This window comes from Littorina saxatilis, linkage group LG2, assembly GCF_037325665.1.
Source record: "Littorina saxatilis isolate snail1 linkage group LG2, US_GU_Lsax_2.0, whole genome shotgun sequence".
Lineage (NCBI taxonomy): Eukaryota > Metazoa > Mollusca > Gastropoda > Littorinimorpha > Littorinidae > Littorina > Littorina saxatilis.
Genome location: NC_090246.1, coordinates 51,210,087 through 51,234,777, shown reverse-complemented (window position 1 = coordinate 51,234,777; position 24,691 = coordinate 51,210,087). Strand labels below are relative to the sequence as shown.

Genomic DNA, 24,691 nt, shown 5'->3' with positions numbered 1-24,691 from the left:
TCTAAGGGACTGGGTGGCCGAGTGGTAACGCACTTGCGCTCGGAAGCGAGAGGTTGCGAGTTCGACCCTGGGTCAGGGCGTTAGCAATTTTCTCCCCCCCCCCCTTCCTAACCTAGGTGGTGGGTTCAAGTGCTAGTCTTTCGGATGAGACGAAAAACGGTCCCTTCGTGTACACTACATTGGGGTGTGCACGTTAAAGATCCCACGATTGACAAAAGGGTCTTTCCTGGCAAAATTGTATAGGCATAGATAAAAATGTCCACCAAAATACCTGTGTGACTTGGAATAATAGGCCGTGAAAAGTAGGATATGCGCCGAAATGGCTGCGATCTGCTGGCTGATGTGAATGCGTGATGTATTGTGTATAAAAAATTCCATCTCACACGGCATAAATAAATCCCTGCGCCTTGAATATGTGCGTAATATAAATTGCATAAAATGAAAAAATAAAAATAAAAATAAATAAATCCCTGCGCTTAGAACTGTACCCACGGAATACGCGCGATACAAGCCTCATATTGATTGATTGATTGATACATACGATGCTATTTTATCACAGGGTCATCATCATCGCTGAGCCGTTGCAGCCAGTTACTGGACTCTGCCTCCCGCAGCCATTACACAGGAAGTGACGCCATGTCACGCTACTCCACGCGCTATGACTCTAGCAACTCCTACAAGAGCGGCTTGGATCCTGGCAACCTCGGATCGTATCGCAGCTCTAACCTGTCGACCTATAGTGGTGGCTTGGGACACAGTTCCTCTCGATCAGACAGGTTCGGTTCGTCCTCGTCGTCCTACTCTTCCGGCCCTTCAACCTCGTCTTCCAGTCGTCTTCATGGCTCCTACTCTTCCACGCGATCTTCCGTTGTCGACTCGGTGCCGCTGCCACGATCTACAAGGTGAGTAGGGGCAATGTTTAAAGCGGTAACATCAGCGGAGTGTTATGGAACACTCCCTCTCGTGAGAACAGTTCGGCTCAAATCACCCCAGGCTTTTACATGGGATAAGTTTAAGACCATCCCTCCACTTAGACTCATAATTATATCAAAAATCAACACCATGACTGCTTGCGGTAGTGAACAGAATTATTTAATGAATTTATTCTTTACAAGCCACTGGTGGTTTTTGCAAAATTAATTCATTAAAAAATCTCATTGCGCTCAGTTGGCACCCAGGCTGCTAATGTTATGTGTGTATACAAGTGGACGCTGGTCGTACCCCTTGTGAAACCCTGGCCAGAGCTGAGGAGGTGAGCTGAACTGTTTACTTGGGAAGGTGTGTGACTTAAACTGCTGACTTTGAAAACTGTTAACCTATTGCAAATACATAGTTACATACACCCATTTGAAGAAGTTGGGACATACCGGTTTAAAAAGGGAGAAAAAAAGTGTCATGATCAGTACTCTCCACTTGGAATATTTAATATCTCTGAAATCTAACGCATTTGAAAGCATTTTGAGTTCGATCACGAAAACGAAAATATGTTTGAGCCTTTGCGTGACAAATGAATGGGGTGAAGCTCAAACATTAGCATCGTTCTTGCTTCGAGGTCTTTCTGTGAAAGTTTATCACGTGTGAAAGAGCTCTTGAAAACCGATGGTGTCAGCGTTGAGTCTACCCCTTCCAAGCTTCTGTTTTTGCGTTGCAGTTTCGGAAGGAGCGAGGTGCTGTCCAGCAGCACACCACGTGACCCGGTCGACAAAGGAAGCTACTCTTCCAGTCTCAGCCGCACCAGTAGCCTTCCCACCTCAACGGACGAGCCACGAAGTGGTCGCTACAGTTCAAGAGGATCAGCCTTGACCTCTAACCACTCGCTAGACACAGGCACAGATGCGGCCGCAGAGCGCAGGCTTCGCCTCGCCCAGCGGCGGCGGCAGAGAGAGGAGGGGGCTGGGGGCTCGGAGACGGGTAGCGACAACTCCAAGGAGCCCAGTTTGGAACGGTCGTCATCCCTGCGTAGAGACTCAGACTCAGACAGTGGGCTCCCAGGCAGCGGACAGCTCTCACGCCGCTGGGCCGGGCGAAGGATGAGGGAGTCAAGTCTCACTGAGGAGTCGGAGGGCAAAGACAGCAGCCCTGACGTTCCTGAAACTGGCGTGAGACGCGCAAGAAATCTGAGGGGTGCCAGTGGCAGTTCTGAGGACTCCACGACAGCGCTGGCGCCAGCGTCCTCTTTAGATTCAGTCCCACCAAGTGACGAGGACGCAGCTTTTCAGAGGAGTTCCGAGGCCCGCAGGTCGCGGCGCCAACAGAGACTTGAAGAAGCAAGTCGTCAGGCAAGCGGCAGTCTGGATGAAGGAACAGCTAAAGAAGCAGAGGCCTCCACGCGGCCGTGGCGAAGGCGCCTTCAGGAGCAAGGCATCACTACAGCAACAGACGACACGCAGTCATCACGGCGTAGATCTCGTGATGGGGAGGCAGTTCTCACAGACAGCACCCTCTCCTCTTCCAGGCGTCGTTCGCAAGACTTGGAACAGGAAAACGGTAGCAGACGAAGATCTCAGGACATGACTCAGGAGGGGGTCAGCAGACGGAGGTCGCTGCGAGGGGCTGGGGGTGAGGGCAGTGCAGAAGAGGCAGCCAAGCTGGCAGACGCCGTAGCGTCAGAGGTGGAGACACGGACCGAGAGGATCGCCCGTTACAAGGAGGAGCGGCGCAAGCAGCTGGCACACATCGCCAGCATCACCTCACCGGCCGGCTCGGAAGAAAAAGAATCAGAGGCTTTACCCTCCCTCTTTACAGCCGCAAAGAGGGAGAAGGAGGGTTCGCCGAGTGACAGTGCTGGGCAGACAGCTTCTGAAACTGAGGAAAGTGGTGGTGGTGGTGCTCTGACATTATCGTCCAGACTGCGAGCCATGCGCACTGGTTCAGAGGAGATGCTTAAGGATTCTGACATTGCTGACGGTGTACGTGCGCGGGACTCTGCTGTTAGACCAGAGATGCCTGCAGGCAAAGTCACAGACGTGAAAACCAGAAGCGCAGAACGTGACAAAGCAGATAAGTCGTCGTCAGCACAATCATCGACGTTGCCCGATAAAACGGCGACTACGTCACGCAAATCTCCCTCTCCAGCTTCCACGCGAAAGCCTCTGACAACGAGCACGGAAAGTGTAACCACCAGAAGACCCTCCGCAGGCTCCAGAGAGCCCAGCCCAAAGAAAATGTCTGTGTCGTCTGTCAGCAGTGACAAACCTGGCAGGAGAACGTCTGACAGTTCAACTGATTCTAGAGCAGGCAGAAAGCCGTCAGACAGCTCCGCTGACTCCAGGGCAATCAGGAAGCCATCGGACGGTTCACTGGAGACCAGAAAGTCCAAGTCACCGTCCCCTGTCTCGTCAAGACTGTTGGCGGCCACCAGGTCATCAGCGGCCAAGGAGGCGGTCACTGCCGGGAAAGGTAGCCCCTCTCCTAGGTCCAGTCCCTCACCACGGGGAAGCCCCGCCCCCAGCGATAGAACCTCAGTGTCCAAGCCAGCCACCGGCACTGTCAGCAGCAGAGGCCCGCCCAGAATCAAACAGTCCCTGATGCCAGAGCGTGGAGCCAAAGACACAGCTGGCCCTGGGGTGGGCAAGGAGGAGACACGCGAGGAACAGGCACTCAGCAAGTCCACGGTACGTCTGTTCAAGGGGGCGGAGAAAGCAAGCGATAAAGTAGCAGCGAGGGAGTCACCAGAGAAAACAGGAACGGCTGCAGCTCCAAAACTTTCCTCCTCCTCTTTCTCCGCGGCATCGTCCACTCGTAGCACTGACAGAGACTCTGGTTTCGGTTCATCGCGTCTCTCGTCTTCCTCCTTCTCCTCCAATCGCAGCACGGACAAAGACACCTACACAGTACCACCAGTTAAGCCCCCTAGGCTTCAGCGTACCGCGCACGTCGACGTCTCGTCGAGTTCTTCAAGAGAAGGGTCCGAAGAGAAGCAGATAACAGGGTCTCAGGCCGCCAGCTCCGTAAATCGCACATCTGCCTTGCCATCAAGGGCAACGACCAGTGGCAGCCAGCAAGCTAAAACTCAAGGCGCCACAGATTCCTCCAGAACGCAAGCGGGAGAGAGAAAACTGAGCTCCTCTTCTCGCAAAGAGGAACCTACTGTACCAAAAGACTTACCCCTTTCGCAAAGACTCGCGGCTATCAGACGAGCGTCTTCCAAAGAAGAAGACGAGCAAGGCAAATCACCAGCAGATAGAAAGGACAGTAAAACGAAAGTCCCGAGAAATGGTGTGCTTGGTGAGACAGCCTCTTCTTCAGGTTCTATGGGCGCTGGGCTGGACGACATCTTGGCCAAGAACGCGGAGTTCCTGTCGTCGGACGAGGAAGCTGGGGCCGGGCAGCCAGGGAAAGGGAAAGGGAAGGGAGAGCGGCGACAGCTGAGGGCAGAGGAGGAACCCAGATTGCGTCGTTCGCTCAGGAAGAAGTTCCTGCACAAGTCTGGCAGCAGCAGCAGGGACAGTCCTGCCAGGTGAGTCAGGCTGTTTTGCTCTGTGGTTTGTGTGTCTGTCTGCCTCTCTGTCTCCCAAGCTGTCTATCTGTTATCCTGTTATTTAAACTGTTTTTCGGCCTTGTCGTTGTTCTGTCTCAAATTGAGGTGTTTTTTTTTTAAGTGCACATATGGGTTCAGTTGTAGTGTTTGTCAGTGTAGACTGTGCCATCATAAAACTTGCAAGACGGTGACGTTACTAAACCGGCACTGATGACGTTAGAAACCCGACAGGACGGTTTCGTTAGAAACCCGATATAACGTTACAAAACTGACGTAGAGGACTGTAACGACCGGAATGACGTAAGAAACGTGACTGACAAGACAGTCATCTTATAACAATAACAAGACGGTGACGATACAAAACTAGCAGGATGATGACGTTACAAAACCGAAGTGACGGTGACGTTACAAAGAATACAAGACGGCAGAGATAGTGCCAATCAATAACGGTAAAAGAGACATCTGAGACCGATTAGATGAAAACATCAAAGCATGATCAGGTCCTTTTTCGCTTCATACAGGCAGTGAAAGGATATGACTACAAACAAGGGAGATAATACGGCCAAGGGGAATTCATCCTTCACGTGCGCAGCAGGTGGCACTGCAGTGTAAATTCACGAAATTGTAGGGAGGTAAACAGAAGATCGTGGATAGCGGGAGGGGATAAATTTGGCGAAATTGACACTGGAGGAGGTAGCTTATCACCAGGGGAATCAGGAGATGGGCTTGATGCAGTCCTCAGGCCACACTAGCAGATAACTGGCATCAGTTCTCTCCCTCTGTCTGTCAGTCTGTCTCTGTTTGTTTCTCTGTCTCTGTCTCCCTCTTTTTCCTGTCTATCTCTGTTTTGTCTCTCTCTCTCTCTCTCTCTCTCTCTCTCTCTCTCTCTCTCTCTCTCTCTCTCTCTCTCTCTCTCTCTCTCTCTCTCTCTCTCTCTCTCTTGTCTTCTCTCTCTCTCTCTCTCTTGTCTTGTCTCTCTCTCTTTCTCTCTCTCTCTCTCTCTCTTGTCTTGTCTCTCTCTCTCTCTCTCTCTCTCTCTCTCTCTCTCTCTCTCTCTCTCTCTCTCTCTCTCTCTCTCTCTCTCTCTCTCTCTCTCTCAGTAACCAACGTTTGTGACTGTGCGCGTGGACATTTATCTGTGTATCTTTTTAACATGTTTTCGTTTACAATCAACCAAAGGACGAAAGGAGTGTTAGTGTCAGTAGTCTGTCACGACATATTTGTTACTGTAAGCAACTAAGCAACATAAGAGGCTGGAAATATTCACATAAGAAATTGGTTGTCTAGCTGCGTCTACTACTTTGAATTGTTACAAGCACCTCAGTGTTATATGCAAGAAGTAGACTACTACGTCATTTCTCTTTTGGTGTTTATATAGGAACGAGGTACAGTCTTCTCAGCCTTTGGGCGGCACATAAATAAGGTCTATATGCAGTTCTAACCGAGAACAGGAAAGTACATCTGCAATCTTCGGGCATTTATTGTTATGATTCGCTGGAGGCAACCCGGGTACCACTGTGCTAATGTTGATCCAGGTGAGCCTTGTAGCAGTTCTCTCCCTTGTTCCCGCTGTGGAAGTTCAATCTGTTTCGTACATTGTGCGATGAAACTGGGTTGGCCATTTTAACGACGTGAAAATCTATCATGGATGAAGTAAAATGAATATCAAGGGAACTACGCAAGGACCGAAGGAGTCGTCTGTTTATGTGTTTATAGTCGATGCCAGTGAATATCCCTTGCCGTCTGAATTAATGTGGCGAGTTTCAAGATGCTAAAAAATAATGATTGTATGATTAGCACCAACTTATAGCACGAAGGTATGGTATTAAAGTATGGTCACTGTATTTTTCACACTTTGGCAGAAGATAGGCCTACGTATTCGTGGGCGAATGGCCCGATATGCTGCCACATTCATGCGTGCATCTTTGCCGGAAACGCCAAAAAGTAAATCCCAACTCTTTATAGGCAGAATATACATGCGCAGTTTCAGCGGCACAGACGACGCACTGCATATTATTTATGCCGCGATAGGGATTATGACGAGTACTTGGCCTGTTTTTCTTTCATGCCACGTGTAGCGGGCTGGGATAAACTGCAGTGCGTCGTCGGTCCTGCTGAAGTTACATATATATAATGTGAGCGGAGCCTCACAGCTATGATCAGTCATCCTTGGCGCGTCTGCACGGTTGCCATGGTTACTGAAAAATACATGGAGAAGAGCCTGACTAGACGTATTATTACTAGTAAGTTGAAAAGCAGGATAGGAATGAACGTGAGCTTCAGCTACAAAGGCCTGCAGGCAACTGACTCGGTAACTGAACTTATCCAACCAATTTTGTTCTCTTGGATCTCTGAGAATAATTGACGTATGGTTCATGTCAGTTTGGGCATTATAGCGACTTGAACCATCTAATAATTCCATCTAAATCCGTCCAGGCTATTGCGTGTGATACGAACAACCTTCCACTTGGACCCATACCAACAATTAACAGTCTGGCTGTGGGTTGTTTTTTTTCAAGTTGTAGAGTGGGAATTTTTAGCTGAATTAATTTGTGCAACTGACACGTGTCAATCTGCTAAACCGATTCGTCAAAAACGTCCCATTCTGTACAGAAAGCAGACAAGCTTTTGATGGAATGTATTCGTGGGAAATCGATGGTCGTATCTTTTAAAGCATATACCGGCACGGTTGGCCTAGTGGTAAGGCGTCCGCCCCGTGATCGGGAGGTCGTGGGTTCGAACCCCGGCCGGGTCGTACCTAAGACTTTAAAATTGGCAATCAAGTGGCTGCTCCGCCTGGCGTCTGGCATTATGGGGTTAGTGCTAGGACTGGTTGGTCCGGTGTCAGAATAATGTGACTGGGTGAGACATGAAGCCTGTGCTGCGACTTCTGTCTTGTGTGTGGCGCACGTTATATGTCAAAGCAGCACCGCCCTGATATGGCCCTTCGTGGTCGGCTGGGCGTTAAGCAAACAAACAAACAAAATCTTTTAAAGCATGATCTGCGGTGGTGAACATATAGGAAGGAAAGTGTATTCATGTGACACTAGCTGCCTGTCTGTCTCATTGTCTGTCTCTCTCTCTGTCTTTCTCTCTGTCTCTGTCTCTCTCTGTCTCTCTCTCTCTGTCTCTCTCTCTCTCTGTCTCTGTCTGTCTGTCTCTCTGTCTCTCTCTCTCTCGACCAACGTTTGTGACTGCATGTTTGTGTGCCGAAATAAACTCTGCTGTCATGTTTACCCTTACATAAAATGTCCTATCAAGTGTATACCTCAACTGAGTTATTACACCCCCGGTATAGGGGTGTGTATAGGATTCGGTCGATGTGTTTGTTTGTTTGTGTGTTTGTGTTCGCATATAGATCTCAAGAATGAACGGACCGATCGTCACCAAACTTGGTGAACAGGTTCTATATATTCCTGAGACGGTCCTTACAAAAATTGGGACCAGTCAAACACACGGTTAGGGAGTTATTGGTGGATTAAGATTCTACAAGGACTTATAGAGGGACATATTAATGGTCAAAGGGAAATAACCTTCTCAGTTGGTGGCAGTGAGAATGGTAAGGACGGGGGTGTTTTTCCTACCTCGGAGGAATTTCTTGTTTTTGTTGGCTCGCACGGTGATGCAGTGACGCAATAGTACAAAGTAAATATTATTTTTGTTTCTTCTGTTTCTGTCTTGGGGTGGGGTGTGGGGCTGTGAGGAAGGGGCTGTGTGGCTAGTTCTCCTAGCCTATTTTGGGCTGTGTCTCTAACTCTAAATTTATTATCTAACTGGCAGGGCACTGACAATTTCATTTTGTTGTTTTCTTTCCACCTTGTCGTGTCTTTATTACTTTTATCTTTCTGTGTTCAACTCGGCTTAATCTGCAGCAACTGAGATCACATTTCGCCACCTTAACACAACGAAATGCAGTCATTTCTCAATTCTGAGTAGAACTGGCGCTTTAGGCGTCGATTCTTTAAAGGCACAAATTCATCACATTGTACCAACACCAACTTGTAAATACACGCGTCAAAGTTCACGGTCGTAGCAGGGTCATGTTGGGGTCAAGATGGACCATAATCAGTTCTTTTAAATGTTTTTGAAGCTATAGAGCTTTGGAACTTCACACTCTCGATTTGCTTCCACCACACATGACACAAGTCTGGTTGACTCGTCAAATTTCAAGGTCACACTCACAGTAAGGTCAAGTGTGGGTCAAAATATGAAAACAAGAATCGTTTTCTCTAACTTTTTTTTAAAGAGAGATCTTTGAAACTTCACGCACTTGCAGGGTTTGATGACCTATACACATAATCCAAGTCTGGTTGATCTTGGTCTACTTTCGAGGTAACACAGGCGCGTTGAGTTCGGGTCAATAAGTAGAACATTGTTATTTTTTGGAGCGTTTATAAAGTTAGACATTTTGTTTTTGATTCATACTGCGTATGACGAAGGTGAGTCGCATGAGCATATTGCTCTTCTTGTTGGTATGTGTCAAGTGAGGGGATGCTCTTATCCCAGGTAAAATCCCAGGTAAATCGTTTACATGGGAAGGAAGGTACCTTTAATTGCACCACCGCAAAAAGGAATACCTGTGACCGTCACATTTCAGGTCACCAGCTGTTTTCCTATCGTAAAAATAATGGAACGGGGAATGAAATTGCAGGCTGAGACGGGGTTGTGAGTAGGGGAGGAGGTGTTAGATGTGGTGGTAGTTGGTGGGGGTTGAGGGTACGTGGAATAAGGTGGCATGGGGTGGGGGGGGGGGGGGTGGAGATAATTGGGAATAGGTACTAGTTTGTGGTTGTGTTTTCTTCTCGTCAGCCCATGATAATTGCGTTGCAGTTGGAATTAACGAGGTATGCAAGAGAACGCTGGGAGAGGAGTGGGGGTAGGGGGTGTTGGGTGATTGTGTGAGGTTATACGGAGTTCGGTGAGTGTGTGTGTGTGTGTGTGTGTGTGTTTCAACCAACGGGGCTATGAGCAAAGAGCGTAAGCTGAACTGAAGAACTGTGTGAAGGTCTTTGCTGTGAGCCTGTCTGCCCTGCCAGAATAATATCGTCATTTGTTTTTCGCTTCGCTTCCTGTGCACAATGGAATGACCGGTTCCGTCCACAATCCTTCAGCCCCTCCCTGTCTCCCCTCCTCCTCCACCCAGCAGGCTACCTGTGTGTGTCCATTGCTTATCGTGGATCGAGACATAATACTGTGTCAACACTGAAACGAAGTGGTCGAGTCCAGCACCTCTGCGAGGATCTCAGGCCATTTCACTGAGTAGTGGTCAGTGGGACTGACGGACCAGTTCTAGACGAAGGTTCATGTGTTCTAGTTGTGTCCACTGGCACTGTGGTCAGGTTGCCTTGGTATTGGTTGGTTTAAACAAGGTTTATTCTTATTTTACATGTTCAAGAAATGTACATCGGCATAAGGTGAAAACAACAAGCCTACGGTTTATGGTGGTGTCTTCAAACACATTTACAAGAGGAACATGGCAGACATGGTATTGGTTCACTTTGAACTGATGTGGATGTGATTCGGTGAAAATTAAACGTGCTTCAGTCGTTGTCATATCGTTCGAGGTTGTGGTCCGCTCGACATGGCAGTGCAGCTAATATCTTCACCAGTATGACGGTCTTTTTAGTTGTAGTGACTGAAATGTTTACACCCACTATATATAGCCAGTCTGGCCTGTAGTATAGCTTTGGATATCCAAAATAGACTAAGAAAAACTTTGAGCAAAAAAATACCTGTGACAGCCATAGGAACCTGACCCCTGGTGAAAAAGAATGGCCATTTAGTTAGTCAAATACCTCCAAAGTGGATTTAATCTTCATAATTACACAAGTCTAAAATAAGTGATTGAACACGGATGTTTAGTGGTGAATTATATTTTCAAACGCAATTGCTAAATATATTCCTGAAAAGATGATGACCGACTATTTTTGAGACGAACCGGATAGCTTAAATTACTTGTGCTGTATCCACAGACTTCTTTTGCTTATTTCTTCATTTCAACTTGTGCGACTTGCCAGACACTGGCGGAGGGCTTGCTAACTAGAGAATACTTGGAGGGTGAAACACAGGCTGGTTCACTTAGTCAAAGAGACTGGTTGTGAAGCAGCATCGTAGACATGGGCTCGGAAACAGAAGCGATAAAACGGAACCCGTCTGGCCTTCCTTGTGCTTGTGTTGGTAGGAGATAGTCGTGAGAGTGACAAGAGCTGACTTGACTACACCGACAAAGAAGTGACTTACAACCTCAGGACTCAGACACACTGAACAACTTGAGGCGCCTGCTGCCGTCTGTGTGCGTCAGTTTCGATTTCGACCTGTTCTCTGTAATTTGACAAGGCTCAATCATGGGAGCGGGGTAAGTCAGTATAGATTTTTGTATCAGTTGATGGAGTTTAGCATCAGTGTGTCATCTATAGTAATCAAAGACATATGCAGCTATTAGTATTATGCAATGTCAACGTGCCGCTTTGGTCAGTCTTTTTTTTACTTTAAAAGTATGTGTTATTCCTTTTTAAGGAGGGGGGGGTGTGGTGTCAAAGTGAGTGTTCTCTTTGGTGTAATCGATCCGATTTGTTCCGTCTGTGATTGTGAATGCGTGCGTGCATGCGGGCGTGCGTGTGTGTGTGTGTGTGCGGGCGTGCGTGTGTGTGTGTGTGTGTGTGTGTGTGTGTGTGTGTGTGTGTGTGTGTGTGTGTGTGTGTCCATCGGTAGGCCTACGTCCATGTGTACTAGTAGTAGTATGTGTGTGTGTGTGTACGTGCTCACACAAAGGATGCGTGCTTTCAAGTTTGTGCATGTGTGTCTTGTGTCCGAAAATAAAGTTTCTGTTGCCGGGTTGGTTCCCAAGTTCGCTAAAGAAAGTAAGAGCGTTTGTAATTGTGATTCTGATTCAACTGTTCCCGCCCTAAGATTCCAGCATGTAACCGACAGTAATATATGTAAATAAGTGTTAATGAGAATGTTGACATTTAGCTACCAACAGCAATATATCAAATTAATTTACGGGCTAATATTCTTCAGGTGCCTTTGATAAGTTTTCATGCACGAATAAAAGGTGAACGGTCACCGGAAAACTCGCGCGGCAAATATACACATGATTCGTGTCACTTTATGGTAGTGGTTGTATGTTTGTTTTGATTGTATTTTGTTGTTGTTGTTGTTGTTTTAAGGGGGAAGTGGTGGAGAGAGAGAGAGAGAGAGAGAGAGAGAGAGAGAGAGAGAGAGAGAGAGAGAGAGAGAGAGAGAGAGAGAGAGAGAGAGAGACTAAGGTGGTATGGGGGGGAGGGGGGACGCACGTGATAATATTCAAGCCTATTTATTAGTTTCAATTTCTCTGTGATAGTGCAGGCTAAGTTAGGTGGCACATGACTGAGCGAATTAACAATCACACAATTCCCTCCGTTAGTTCTCCGTTCGTACGTTGAACTTGGAGCGGAGGAGTGGAGTGTAAATTCCTTTTCAAGGCTCTAACCTGAACTCTGACAGTTGGAAAACCACTCAGCAGTCTTGTTTTGCAGAGTCTTAGAATGCAGACTGTTCACCCCAGCAAACTGAGCTGCACCTCAAGGCAACTTTAACCTACGTGTACTCACTTCCTCCATACCCTTTGTATTGCCTTTTTTTTAACAGAGCAATATCTCACAAGGACTTCAAGAAAACAACGAGTTTCCTTTACATGTGAAATGTAGCTCTTTACAGGCATCCAAAAAGATCAGTTAAAAACTCATAATCGTCGTTGACAAGGAACAAGGAACTCGGTGTATAAAGTAAAACGGAAGTATAGGCCTTATTGACAATGATCACTTATAGTATACCTAGGTCTGAAGTGAAGTGGAACAGTAGCTTATTACAAAGATCTGTTAAAATAAACACCTTCGTCTGTTGATAAAACAAGAAACTCGGTGTAAAGTCAAAATGGAAATATAGCGCTTGACAATGATCACTTATAACTTGGTCTGAAGTGAAGTGGAACAGTATGAGTTATTTCTAATATGCTGACTGTTAGCAAATGATAACAGACATGTCGAGAAAAAAGATATCAAGCATGAGCCTTTTAGGCGAATGCTGATATCGTTTGTGAGACCTAGAATCCGTCCTGATTGGTCAAAAAGCCATATGGGGCACTGAATTGGTAATAGCTCATAACAAAGATCGGTAAACAAACAAAAAAAATAAAAAATAACAACAACACCATCGTCTGTTGACGAAGAACAAGAACTCGGTGTGAAGAAAAGAAAAAGGAACTGTAGCGTTTATAGCATTGTAATCTTCTCAGTGCTGGTAACAACTGTTTTAACTTTCTCTTGTGTGTTTTTGTTCCAGCTTAGATTTCTGTTTTTCTCCATTCTTTGGTCTCTGATTTTACATCGGCTTTATTTCAAACAATACCTGTGTATCACAGTATCAGACGTCTGTCGCCACGGTACATATTACTGGCATTACAGCCGGTGGCTTATATTTGTATCACAGGCGCATAATAACAGTTTTGGAAGAAAGAAACTGGGATCTGTCGGTATGTTTAGTGTCTGGTTGCAACTTTTATGTTGAGTGGCACCTGAAGAATCACTAGGATTGAATAATTTTATTTATCCATGTGCCTGTGACTCTGACAAAATAAAATAAAATAAAATAGATACACCATTTTTTTTGTTGTTGTAAAGAACCAACCCTGACATGTCTGAAGGTGTCAGGTAGTGGAATGTTAGGGTAACTTGTAAGTAAGTTGATGTTGAAGCGCACATTACACTGGAGGAAAAAAACACATGTTGTTGAAGCAAAATACTTGGCAAAAATGTCACCTCCTTTGCGAGAGGATCCAAATCGACGTCAGTTTCAGTTATTCCTTTAGCGTGTCCTAGGTTGGGTACGCTTGTTTGTCTCCTCTGCTTAAACGTTTTTAGCTTGTTTGAATCAACATATCGATATGCTGTTGAAGAGTTTTGGTGTTTTGATATAGGCCTAGCGGGTTTGTTTGTTTGTGTGTTTGTTTGTTTGTTTGTTTTCTACCTCTCACAACTTTCCAGTACAGACGACTTTGTGTCTTTTGACTAAATGTTTTAACGTAGAGGGGGGAATCGAGACGAGGGTCGTGGTGTATGTGCGTGTGTGTGTGTGTGTGTGTGTGTGTGTGTGTGTGTGTGTGTGTGTGTGTGTGTGTGTGTGTGTGTGTGTAGAGCGATTCAGACTAAACTACTGGACCGATCTTTATGAAATTTGACATGAGAGTTCCTGGGTATGAAATCCCCGAACGTTTTTTTCATTTTTTTGATAAATGTCTTTGATGACGTCATATCCGGCTTTTCGTGAAAGTTGAGGCGGTACTGTCACGCCCTCATTTTTCAACCAAATTGGTTGAAATTTTGGTCAAGTAATCTTCGACGAAGCCCGGACTTCGGTATTGCATTTCAGCTTGGTGGCTTAAAAATTAATTAATGACTTTGGTCATTAAAAATCTGAAAATTGTAAAAAAAAATAAAAATTTATAAAACGATCCAAATTTACGTTCATCTTATTTTCCATCATTTTCTGATTCCAAAAACATATAAATATGTTATATTTGGATTAAAAACAAGCTCTGAAAATTAAATATATAAAAATTATTATCAAACTTAAATTGTCGAAATCAATTTAAAAACACATTCATCTTATTCCTTGTCGGTTCCTGATTCCAAAAACATATAGATATGATATGTTTGGATTAAAAACACGCTCAGAAAGTTAAAACAAAGAGAGGTACAGAAAAGCGTGCTATCCTTCTTAGCGCAACTACTACACCGCTCTTCTTGTCAATTTCACTGCCTTTGCCATGAGCGGTGGACTGACGATGCTACGAGTATACGGTCTTGCTGAAAAATGGCATTGCGTTCAGTTTCATTCTGTGAGTTCGACAGCTACTTGACTAAATGTTGTATTTTCGCCTTACGCGACTTGTTTCCCTTGTACTGGATTGGATTGGAAAGAATTGTGAACACATTGTGAAAGAAAAAAAAAAAACACCATCGCACAGATCTGTTTATCCGGCAAAGTCGGTAAACAGTAACTTTATCCAAGCATGATCTCGAACCGTTCTCTCGACTGTGTTATACGAGATACGTGTCACGGGAGATAAGTGCGTCGGCTTTGGTCAAATGTCTTCCACAAGGGGGACAACCAAACATGACACTTTCATGTCAGTCTGGGAGAGGAGGGAGAGAGAGAGAGAGAGAGAGAGAGAGAGAGAGAGAGAGAGAGAGAGAGAGAGAGAGAGAGAGAGAGAGAAAGAGGGAGAGAGCTAGGAAAAGAGAGAAACAGATCTATATATAGTCTGATCGCTGTTATCGCTCACTTCGACACCTAACCAGGAAATATAAGCTTCATGAAAGTTGTCTTATGAAGTGGGGATAATAAGAAAGAAAGGAAGAAAGAAAGAAGTAAGGAAAGAAAAAGATAAACTATAAGTACATCATGCAGCGAGAGACAGAGAGGTATTTTGAAAGTTTTCGGCACCTACGTGTCCAATCTTTGTTGGCAGCGTTACAAAGCTGGCTGTTAGAACGTGTGTATCAGGACCATCTTTCTTCTACCTTCATCATCGCCATAGCACACTCTAGCCGGAACTCCGGCTGAGTGTGAAGCTGAGTTGTTATGGCAAACTTGGCACCTATAGTGAGGGAAGCACGTTATGTTGTTCCTGGTGTCTTTACTGCGCAGAGCATGAACACTTACAATAATGTGAAGGGGAAAAATCTGTTTTAACAATAATAACAAGTAGTTGGAGAGGAAAGTGTGGTGGTTGAGAGGCATTGACGCCATGACTGACTCTCCCCTCATCCAACCCCCATCTTACCATGTCCCACTGATACAACCCCCATACCATATGCCTTCTGGTTTTCTAAATATGTGGGGGTTTTTTAAATTGTGGCGTGTGTGTGTGTGTGTGTGTGTGTGTGTGTGTGTGTGTGTGTGTGTGTGTGTGTGTGTGTGTGTGTGTGTGTTTAAAGCCATATGTACTCGATGACTATACACGCTAATTGCTTTACCAACAGCTGGAGACAGACTAAATTAAGTTCCCTGCAAAATATTGTGGTCTAGGACCCCTTAAATGTTGAGATATTTGAATTTTCATTTTGATCTGGATCGTCCTATTTATAGATTTGGCAACACATGTAACGTTGATGCAAGGGAGAGAACACCGCGGCTTTGTTGACATCCTCACTTTTTCAGAGGCTAGAACAAGCTGTAATGCATGTATATAGCTATTCTGATGAATACGTGGGGGAATTCGGGGGCTGTGATTGGATGGTCTCTCCCGATCATCAAAGCATATTGCTGCCGAAGTCGGCCATTTTTCTCAATATCCAAAAGCATATTGAGAAAAATGGCCGACGCATGGTTCCGGTTTACACATCTGTACCACGCGGCGATGTTTCTATCGACAACGGCATACACTGACAACTTAAAAAGCTGTTTCAACAACTGTGTTGTGAAGTCGAATGCACTTGGAGTCAGTTTTTCTTCCAAAGTCAGAAAGCGTGTAGCGGTGTGCATGTCTGCGCGAACATGATGCGCGTAAGAAGTTTGTCTGCTATCAAAACCTGAGATTAACGCATCGACGCAAAAACTGTCATTTTGTAAGTTTGGAACAACAAATCAAGGTCATAACAGCTATATAATCGCTATTATGTTTTCAGCGTAGCAATAGGGTCCGATATTTAGACTTGAACAAGTATAATGCGACTCGTCTTCGACTCGTCGCATTATACTTGTCTCGTCTAAATATCGGACCCTATTGCTACGCTGAAAACACAATAGCTGTTAATTATGGTCCGCGCATGGTGACGTATCGTCATTATATGGTCTTATATCTTGACATCGATTGTGGGCAAACTACACTTTGTAAACACGGGAGTGCGTTAGTATGCCTTTAAGTTACGTGTATCTGTTTCTTTGTCTGCCCGACTCAGGTTTAACAATCTGTTTCTGTTCATGTGTCTGTGCGCATACGAGTGTCACTGTATGCATACATTTACGAGTGCATGGCGTCACTGGTGTGTGCTTTTACGTGCGAACGTGTGTGCAGTATGCGTGCATGCATGCATTATGTCACGTCAGTTTTTTTCGTCCGCGCGCATGCAGACGCACAATTGCACTTGCATGCACTGTATAAGATAAAGACTATGGCATTGTTCTCAACATGGGGAAATGTCGGATGATGATACTGTGACACATCACTTGTTTGTTATGCCTTGGGTTTAGGGTTACACTGGAGATGGGCTAGCTATGAGTCATATCCCCTGCAGCGCCAAGCTTTGCCTTAGACAAACACAATATTTACATAATGCGGCATAAGATTGATCAATATTTGGGTTGAGATCCCATTTTATTTTATAAGCAGTTTGACGTTGTGATCTCATTTAACCCTCTTGCCCCCCTCCCCCCGGCCCCCCCCCCCCCCAACCACCCTTCTCTTAACACAGTGCATAAGGTTAAATGACTCACTTGCGATTTTTGGTTTGTTTTGATCTGTATGTCATTCTCACAAAACTGAATGATTCAAGGAGAGGAGAGACTCAAGTGTTATTGGTCACCAAATGCTTATAAACTGTTTTGTACATCAAAAACCATGAATACCAAGGCCGCTATGCAGTTGTAGGATGTGACTTCCTAGATGAAATTTGTGGCGGGTTTTACCATTGAAGAGTTGGCAAGCCAAGCGTGTTTGTTTGTTTGCTTGCTACTCACGTTTTCGAGTCTTTCTCAATATGACCACCGAGAGCGAAGGACTTTTAAATCTGACCTTCTCCGTCAGTTTTTGTTTCGCTGCAGGGTGCCGCTTTACCCAATAGGCAATAGTGCAGCTGCTCATCGTGAATATCAGTGGGTTTTCTTTTTTTGCACTGTGGTTAAACTGAGAAAGCTTAGTCTGAAACGTGGGTTGTGAAGTCAAGGCCAATCGGAAATATATGCCAGAACGCAGCCAGGTAGGATTTTTACAGCAGTGGAAGACTGATGTATTGCGCGTCGTTCCGCTCGCTTCACTCTCTCTGCTGCAGTCTGCACTCTTTTGACTCGGTCGGGAAAATTCCCGGTGGCTCAGTGGTGTACGTAGTCTCAGAGCAAGAGGAGAACCATACCCTACTGCGTACAATCGTGGTGATACGTGCTAACGGCGAAGCGACAAACTATTTCTTTATAATCCAAGCCTAAATTGCAGCAGGAACGACAACAGCAACAACAATAAATTATTATTAACAACAACAAGCTGACCTGCTTACTCTACTTTTGTTAGAAGTTTTACAGAACAAAATTGTTTCGACAGTACAGCGAATACAGACAGACAGATTGATAGGCAGACATACAGACAGACAGATGGACAAAAAGATAGACAGACAGAGACTCAGGCACACAGACACAGACACACACACACACACACACACACACACACACACACACACACACACACACACACACACACACACTCACACACACTCACACTGACTGACACACATGCAGATTCCCGCGCGCGCAAACACGGACATACTTTGTATACCAAATCTATAAACGGGACGTTTATTTGTTTGTTTCTTTGTTCTTTACTTTGTTTGATGCAAGTCTCGTTTTTGATTTGGGAACATCGATTATTGGAACAAAACACACAACGTGTTTGTCCTAGATAGCTAAGAGGGAAACACAGCTGGTTGAAAGAAAAGAGTGCAAGCCGAGTAATTGTCATAAATTCAGTGTATACGCACATGATAAAGTAGAGGGTTTCACTACTTCACCTACCTTGTTCGCCCAGTAAAGGCCCACTTCGGCCTTGTCTTTTTGCAAACCGTAATTTCTACTCATACGCTCTAAAAATGTCACGAAGAAGACTCTGAGTCAGGGGCATGATATATTCTCTCCCATCCCACCTGAAGAGGTACGGCAGAATTTTTTCTTTTCTTTTTTCTGTTGACCTAGGAACTCTTGACATGAATCTCTGACGTAAAGGGTACGATTTTGTGTCATGACAAATTGGTACTGGATCGCTTCATTTTCTGCTGAGATAATTATGGCCGGGTCTAACTCTAAGCGTGATTTTTTTGTCATGACATATTGGTTTCAGATCCCTTCATTTTCGATGGCGACCTAGGAACCGTTACTTGACTTAAATCTCTCACATGGCTGATTTGTGTTTTGTTTGGTGTTTTTATTTTTATTTTTTACATGAAGTATTGGTATTAGATCGCTTCACGTTTGTGCCTAGATATGACCGGGTCTAACTATGTGTGAATTTTGTCATGATGTATTGGTTTCAAATCCATTTATGTTCGTGCAAATATATGTGGGCTCAAAGGATTTACCCTTCTCGCGTAAACCATCATGTAAAGAACCAAAGATCTGTTTGGCAAAAAAAGAGAAAAAAGTCTGTTTACGGTAACATAGGCAAAAAAAATAGGGTCGGTAGGTCGGGATTATTTTTTTTCTCCAAAAAAACATATTTTCAAGTTATTTTGCCAAAAAACAAAGACTTTTAATTTTTTTTTTCTTCCTTCCCCCCCCCCCCCCCCCCCCAAAAAAAAAAATGCCAAAAAAAGAGTCTAGGGTCGCGCGAAAAAATAGGGTCGGTCGGGATACCGTAAACAGACTTTTGTTTATTTGGCCTTAGTAGACTTTTACGTTTGGTAAAAGAGCGTCCTTCCGCTTAGACTCATTACAAAAATAAACTGTTATAATGCTTCCTCCTGTGCCGATAAAGAGTTTTTTATTAATTTTTTTTTTTAACATTACAGAATTATGTTTTATTTAAACAAAACAAAAATCAAACTACGGCAAGGGCAGCAAGGCTATTGATTTGTTAGTATGTTTCAAAGTTGAAGGAAGCTCGTAACCCTTGTAAAAGTATGGACGGATTTATGGTGGTTTACAGATCGTTTCAAAAGGCGTCGTTTAAATGTGAAGAAATGTATAGGATCTGTATTTTGCTCGGAGATAGTGTCCGCACCTGCTCAAACTCATCGCTGAAAATGTGTGCATCCTATGATCGTGGATGGAATACAAGTAGACAGGGCCAGGGCTAAACGTTTTGTCACAAGTCGCTTGCGCTTTTACGACTCCTTCCGCTATCATTAGTTCTTTGCTGCAGTTGAGTTGTAACAGAAGAGTTTTTAATAACTGCATGCAGGACAGCTCACGCGTTCGTTTTTACAAGATGCAAATTATCTCTTTGATGTTTTTAATATTACAGTGTGTACGTCTCTCTCTCTCTCTCTCTCTCTCTCTCTCTCTCTCTCTCTCTCTCTCTCTCTCTCTCTCTCTCTCAATGTGATCGTGTGTGTGTGTGTGTGTGTGTGTGTGTGTGAGAGAGAGAGAGAGAGAGAGAGAGAGAGAGAGAGAGAGAGAGAGAGAGAGAGAGAGAGAGAGAGAGAGAGAGAGAGAGAGAGAGAGATTGCTGTGAAGGTTACAGGAGAATTGGAGGAAAACGGGTAAGATCGAGGGCTGTGTGGAGTGGGTTGTTTTTTTGGTCGTTGTTGGTTTGTTGATTGTTTTCTTGTGGTGATGCTGGTGTTGGGTGGGTGAAGATCTGAAGGGAGTTCTCGAAAAGGGAACGGAAGATAAGGGTCAGCCTTGTAATCTGTGACTTACTTATTTAAGCGTTTTTGTGTATGTTACAGGGAGAGCAAAGAGACGGAGGCGGAGACTGACATCACCGTCACCCTTCCCACCTCTGACGTCAAAGAGACTCTGACGTCACATGTGGCGGCGAAATCTGACGTCAGTGCAAAGGAGAAAGATGACGCCAAGAAGGGAGTACCAGAAGCGTTGCAGGGCGAAAGAGAGGGGAGTAAGGAAGGAACGCCTGACAGTGACAGTGTTTTTGAGACAGCTCCCTCCACCCCCAGAGTGGACAACACACATTCGCGCGTTCGTCCTGAAGACAAGACTGGATTGAGGAAATCTGCACTCAACAAAGCTGCCGACAGTAAGTGACCATGACCGCTTTGTTTGTCTGTCTGTCTGTCTTCTGCTCTTTCCCTCTCGCTCTGTCTCTCTCCTTCTCTCTGCCTCTGTCTGTCTGTCTGTTTTGTCTGCCTGCCTGTCTGTCTGTCTCTCTGTCTGTCTCTCTCTGTCTGTCTCTCTCTCTCTCTATCTCTATCTCTATCTCTCTCTCTCTCTCTCTCTCTCTCTCATCAGGTGCTAGCCTTTTTGTCCGTGTGTATGTCTGACTACCTGCCTACTTGCCTGTCGGTCTGCCTGCTTCCGTCCGTCTCCGTCCCTCTTTGTCAAAACACACACACACACACACTCACAAACACATCCGCACAAACACACGCACGCACGCACCACACACAATAACACACACACACACACACACACACACACACACAATAACACACACACACAAACACACACAAACACACGCACATCACACACACCCCAACCGCCACCAAAAATAAATTAAATAAATGAAAAAATAAAACTGACTTTAACTCTTGTCAATTAACCATATCCACATATCGAGACTCTGGGAGTTACTTCCCTTGTTTTAGGAAGCACACACAAATGCTGCTAACAAGCGCTGTGCTTGGGGACAATGTAAAACGGATGATAGGTATCCTGAACGCTGTGTTGGCGTGAAATTCATCCCATTTGTGAAACCGGTAAAGCATCTGTACCATCTAGATCGCTGCCTTCGCTGGATAAAAGCCTGCAATCGCCCAGCTTACCAGTTGAACGTCAACACAACCAAGTCGTACACGTACATTTGCAGCAAGGTCAGATCTCGCACGACTTTGATTCAAGGCCTATTGCTAATTTTTGACTCACATGCGAAGCAAAAGTGAGTCTATGTACTCACCCGAGTCGTCCGTCCGTCCGTCCGTCCGTCCGGACGTCCGGACGTCCGTCCGTCCGTCCGGAAAACTTTAACGTTGGATATTTCTTGGACACTATTCAGTCTATCAGTACCAAATTTGGCAAGATGGTGTATGATGACAAGGCCCCAAAAAACATACATAGCATCTTGACCTTGCTTCAAGGTCAAGGTCGCAGGGGCCATGCATGTTGCCTAAAAAACAGCTATTTTTCCCATTTTTCCCATTTTCTCTGAAGTTTTTGAGATTCAATACCTCACCTATATATGATATATAGGGCAAAGTAAGCCCCATCTTTTGATACCAGTTTGGTTTACCTTGCTTCAAGGTCAAGGTCACAGGAGCTCTTCAAAGTTGGATTGTATACATATTTTGAAGTGACCTTGACCCTGAACTATGGAAGATAACTGTTTCAAACTTAAAAGTTATGTGGGGCACATGTTATGCTTTCATCATGAGACACATTTGGTCACATATGATCAAGGTCAAGGTCACTTTGACCCTTATGAAATGTGACCAAAATAAGGTAGTGAACCACTAAAAGTGACCATATCTCATGGTAGAAAGAGCCAATAAGCACCATTGTACTTCCTATGTCTTGAATTAACAGCTTTGTGTTGCATGACCCAAGGTCAAGGTCACATGTATTTTGGTAGGAAAAATGTGTAAAGCAGTTCTTAGTGTATGATGTCATTGCTAGGTTTAGTTATTTGACCTTGACCCTGAAGGTCAAGGTCATGTAAAGGTCAAGCATGTGAGTCATATGGGCTTTGCCCTTCTTGTTTGATGGTTTGGTCTCAGTGTCACAAAAATATGACGATCTAATCAATCACTGATTTAAAAAACAAGTATGTTGCCCTATATCCATTGACATTCTTAGTGAAATAGATCTATTTGAAATAGTATTTCACTGCCCGAACTTGTTGCCGCCTGTATTGAGCTTGTGTGTTCGTGTAGGCTTACTCAAAAAGTCAAAATCACAGTCGTCTCCGAAACAAGCAATAATCAGAGTTGGGGGGAAAACATTTCGTTTGTTCAGTTTTGTTTTGTTCTTGATAGTTTGTTTATCTCTCTCACACACACACACACACACACACACACACACACACACACACACACACACACACATACATACATACATACACAAACACACGCGCGCACGCACACACATTGCACGTACGCGCACATACACACACCTACTGAGATATGCCTAACATACACGCACGCTTGCAAACACACACATAATACGCAAACGCAGTTTAATTTCCTCAATACAAGGCGAAAGGCACACACACACCACACACAAATAAACACACACACGCAGTCCCACACACACACAACCCTCTCACACACAAATAAACCCACACACGCAGTCAACCCCCCCCCCCCACACGCACACAACCCTCACACACACAAATAAACACACACACGCAGTCCACACACACACAACCCTCTCTGACACACACACCCGCCCAACCCCAGCGTCCAACTCAACTTTCACCAACAACCATACCCTACTCTCACTATCACTCTCTCTCTCTCTCTCACACACACACACACACACACACACACACACACACACATACATACATACATACACAAACACACGCGCGCACGCACACATTGCACGTACGCGCACATACACACACCTACTGAGATATGCCTAACATACACGCACGCTTGCAAACACACACATAATACGCAAACGCAGTTTAATTTCCTCAATACAAGGCGAAAGGCACACACACACCACACACAAATAAACACACACACGCAGTCACACACACACACACACACACAACCCTCACACACACAAATAAACCCACACACGCAGTCAACCCCCCCCCCCTACACACACACACACAACCCTCACACACACAAATAAACACACACACGCAGTCCACCCCCCCCCCACACACACACACAACCCTCTCTGACACACACACCCGCCCAACCCCAGCGTCCAACTCAACTTTCACCAACAACCATACCCTACTCTCACTATCGCTCTCTCTCTCTCACACACACAGTGACACACACAAGCTCACGCAAGCACAGCCACACACACACACAGCACGCGCATACACACACACTGACACACATCACACACAGCACGCGCATATACACACACACTGACACACATCACACACACACACCCACACACACCTTTCGCAGTTCGCTCACAGTTCTTCTCTTTTCCATCGTCGCCATCTTCGAAGCTTGCTTCGCTTTTCAGGGGAGATAACCCGTTTATCACATTCGCTGCTGACTTGTGGGTCAAGTCTATTCAGTTCGGGTCGTAGGGAGGACATTCTTCAAGTATCGTGAAATCTTTAGATTTCAGTTCTTTGAATTGAACGTCACTGCTGACGTGATCCGCTGCACAGTTCCTTTGGTTCACTTCACCTCATGCAGCCGTCAGCTACTCATACATCCTTACAATCGATACAATCAGCCTGTCAGAACTTTTATTTAAACCCCCTATTTATGTATTTAAAAAGTGGGGTAGCTTTGTACGTATGCCGGTTGGATGATAACAGGACAGCCACTGCTTTGTGTAGCGTCATACAGTCTCAGTTTGAGTTCAGCGGGAGCAAGAGATATATACAAAAAATATAAAAATAAAAAAGAAGTATTTTTCCACCTGAACAGGTAAAGTGGTAAGAAGGATGAAAAGCTGCGGGATGTCACATGTAGAAAAACCTGTTTTTCTTATCGTGTGGCAGTTTGGTCTACTTTTCTTACACACACACACCCCCTCCCCCGCACCCCCTCCCCCGCACCACATCCCAACAACACCTTATGTATCGCACCACTCCATATCTCTCGTTAGATTTAAATAAAACGTTTCGTGGCGGAGTTATGCCTCATATATTATTTTCGTGGTTTATTTTACAACCTCATTATAGATCTGTTTGAGGTTTATTCACCCGTGCGTTGCCTTTGTGTACTAAGCATTTTAGTTCTAGCTCACATAGTCTTTGTCTGTATGTCTGTCTGCCTGTGTCTTTGGGGGAGGGTTGTTGAAAGAGAGAGAGAGAGAGAGAGAGAGAGAGAGAGAGAGAGAGAGAGAGAGTGTGTGTGTGTGTGTGTGTGTGTGTGTGTGTGTGTGTGTGTGTGTTTGTGTGTGCGTGCGTGTGTGCGTGCAAGTGTCTGTGTATGACTGTTAAAGAGGTTATGACGTCAAACCAAACATAAACAATGCCAAAAGATAATTATGTTATGCTACGATTAACGGGACAGGATTTATTTTTAGCACGGGTCTCGTTTCTTATGAGAGACTCGAAGAATATCGGTAGTGTCTGTGAGACCTAAAGTTTTACTGACAAACAAGAGATATATATATGCCAATGCATGCATACTTTTTGCAGCAGCT

General features: G+C 45.0%; 1 protein-coding gene across 5 annotated transcripts in view; it reads left to right on the top strand.

The window, feature by feature from the left end:
• Nucleotides 1–24,691, top strand: part of LOC138959187 (supervillin-like) — a 186,147-nt gene that overhangs the window by 60,730 nt on the left and 100,726 nt on the right. For 4 of the 5 annotated variants that reach the window (XM_070330578.1, XM_070330576.1, XM_070330579.1 and 1 more), the window contains exons 3-5: nt 560–902; nt 1,652–4,459; nt 20,116–20,423. In XM_070330578.1, the coding sequence (XP_070186679.1) occupies nt 637–902; nt 1,652–4,459; nt 20,116–20,423 (3,382 nt within the window). In that variant the 5' untranslated portion in view covers nt 560–636. Of the gene's footprint in view, nt 1–559; nt 903–1,651; nt 4,460–10,331; nt 10,836–20,115; nt 20,424–24,691 lie in introns of those variants that run through there. The other variant, XM_070330580.1, reaches the window with a different exon arrangement.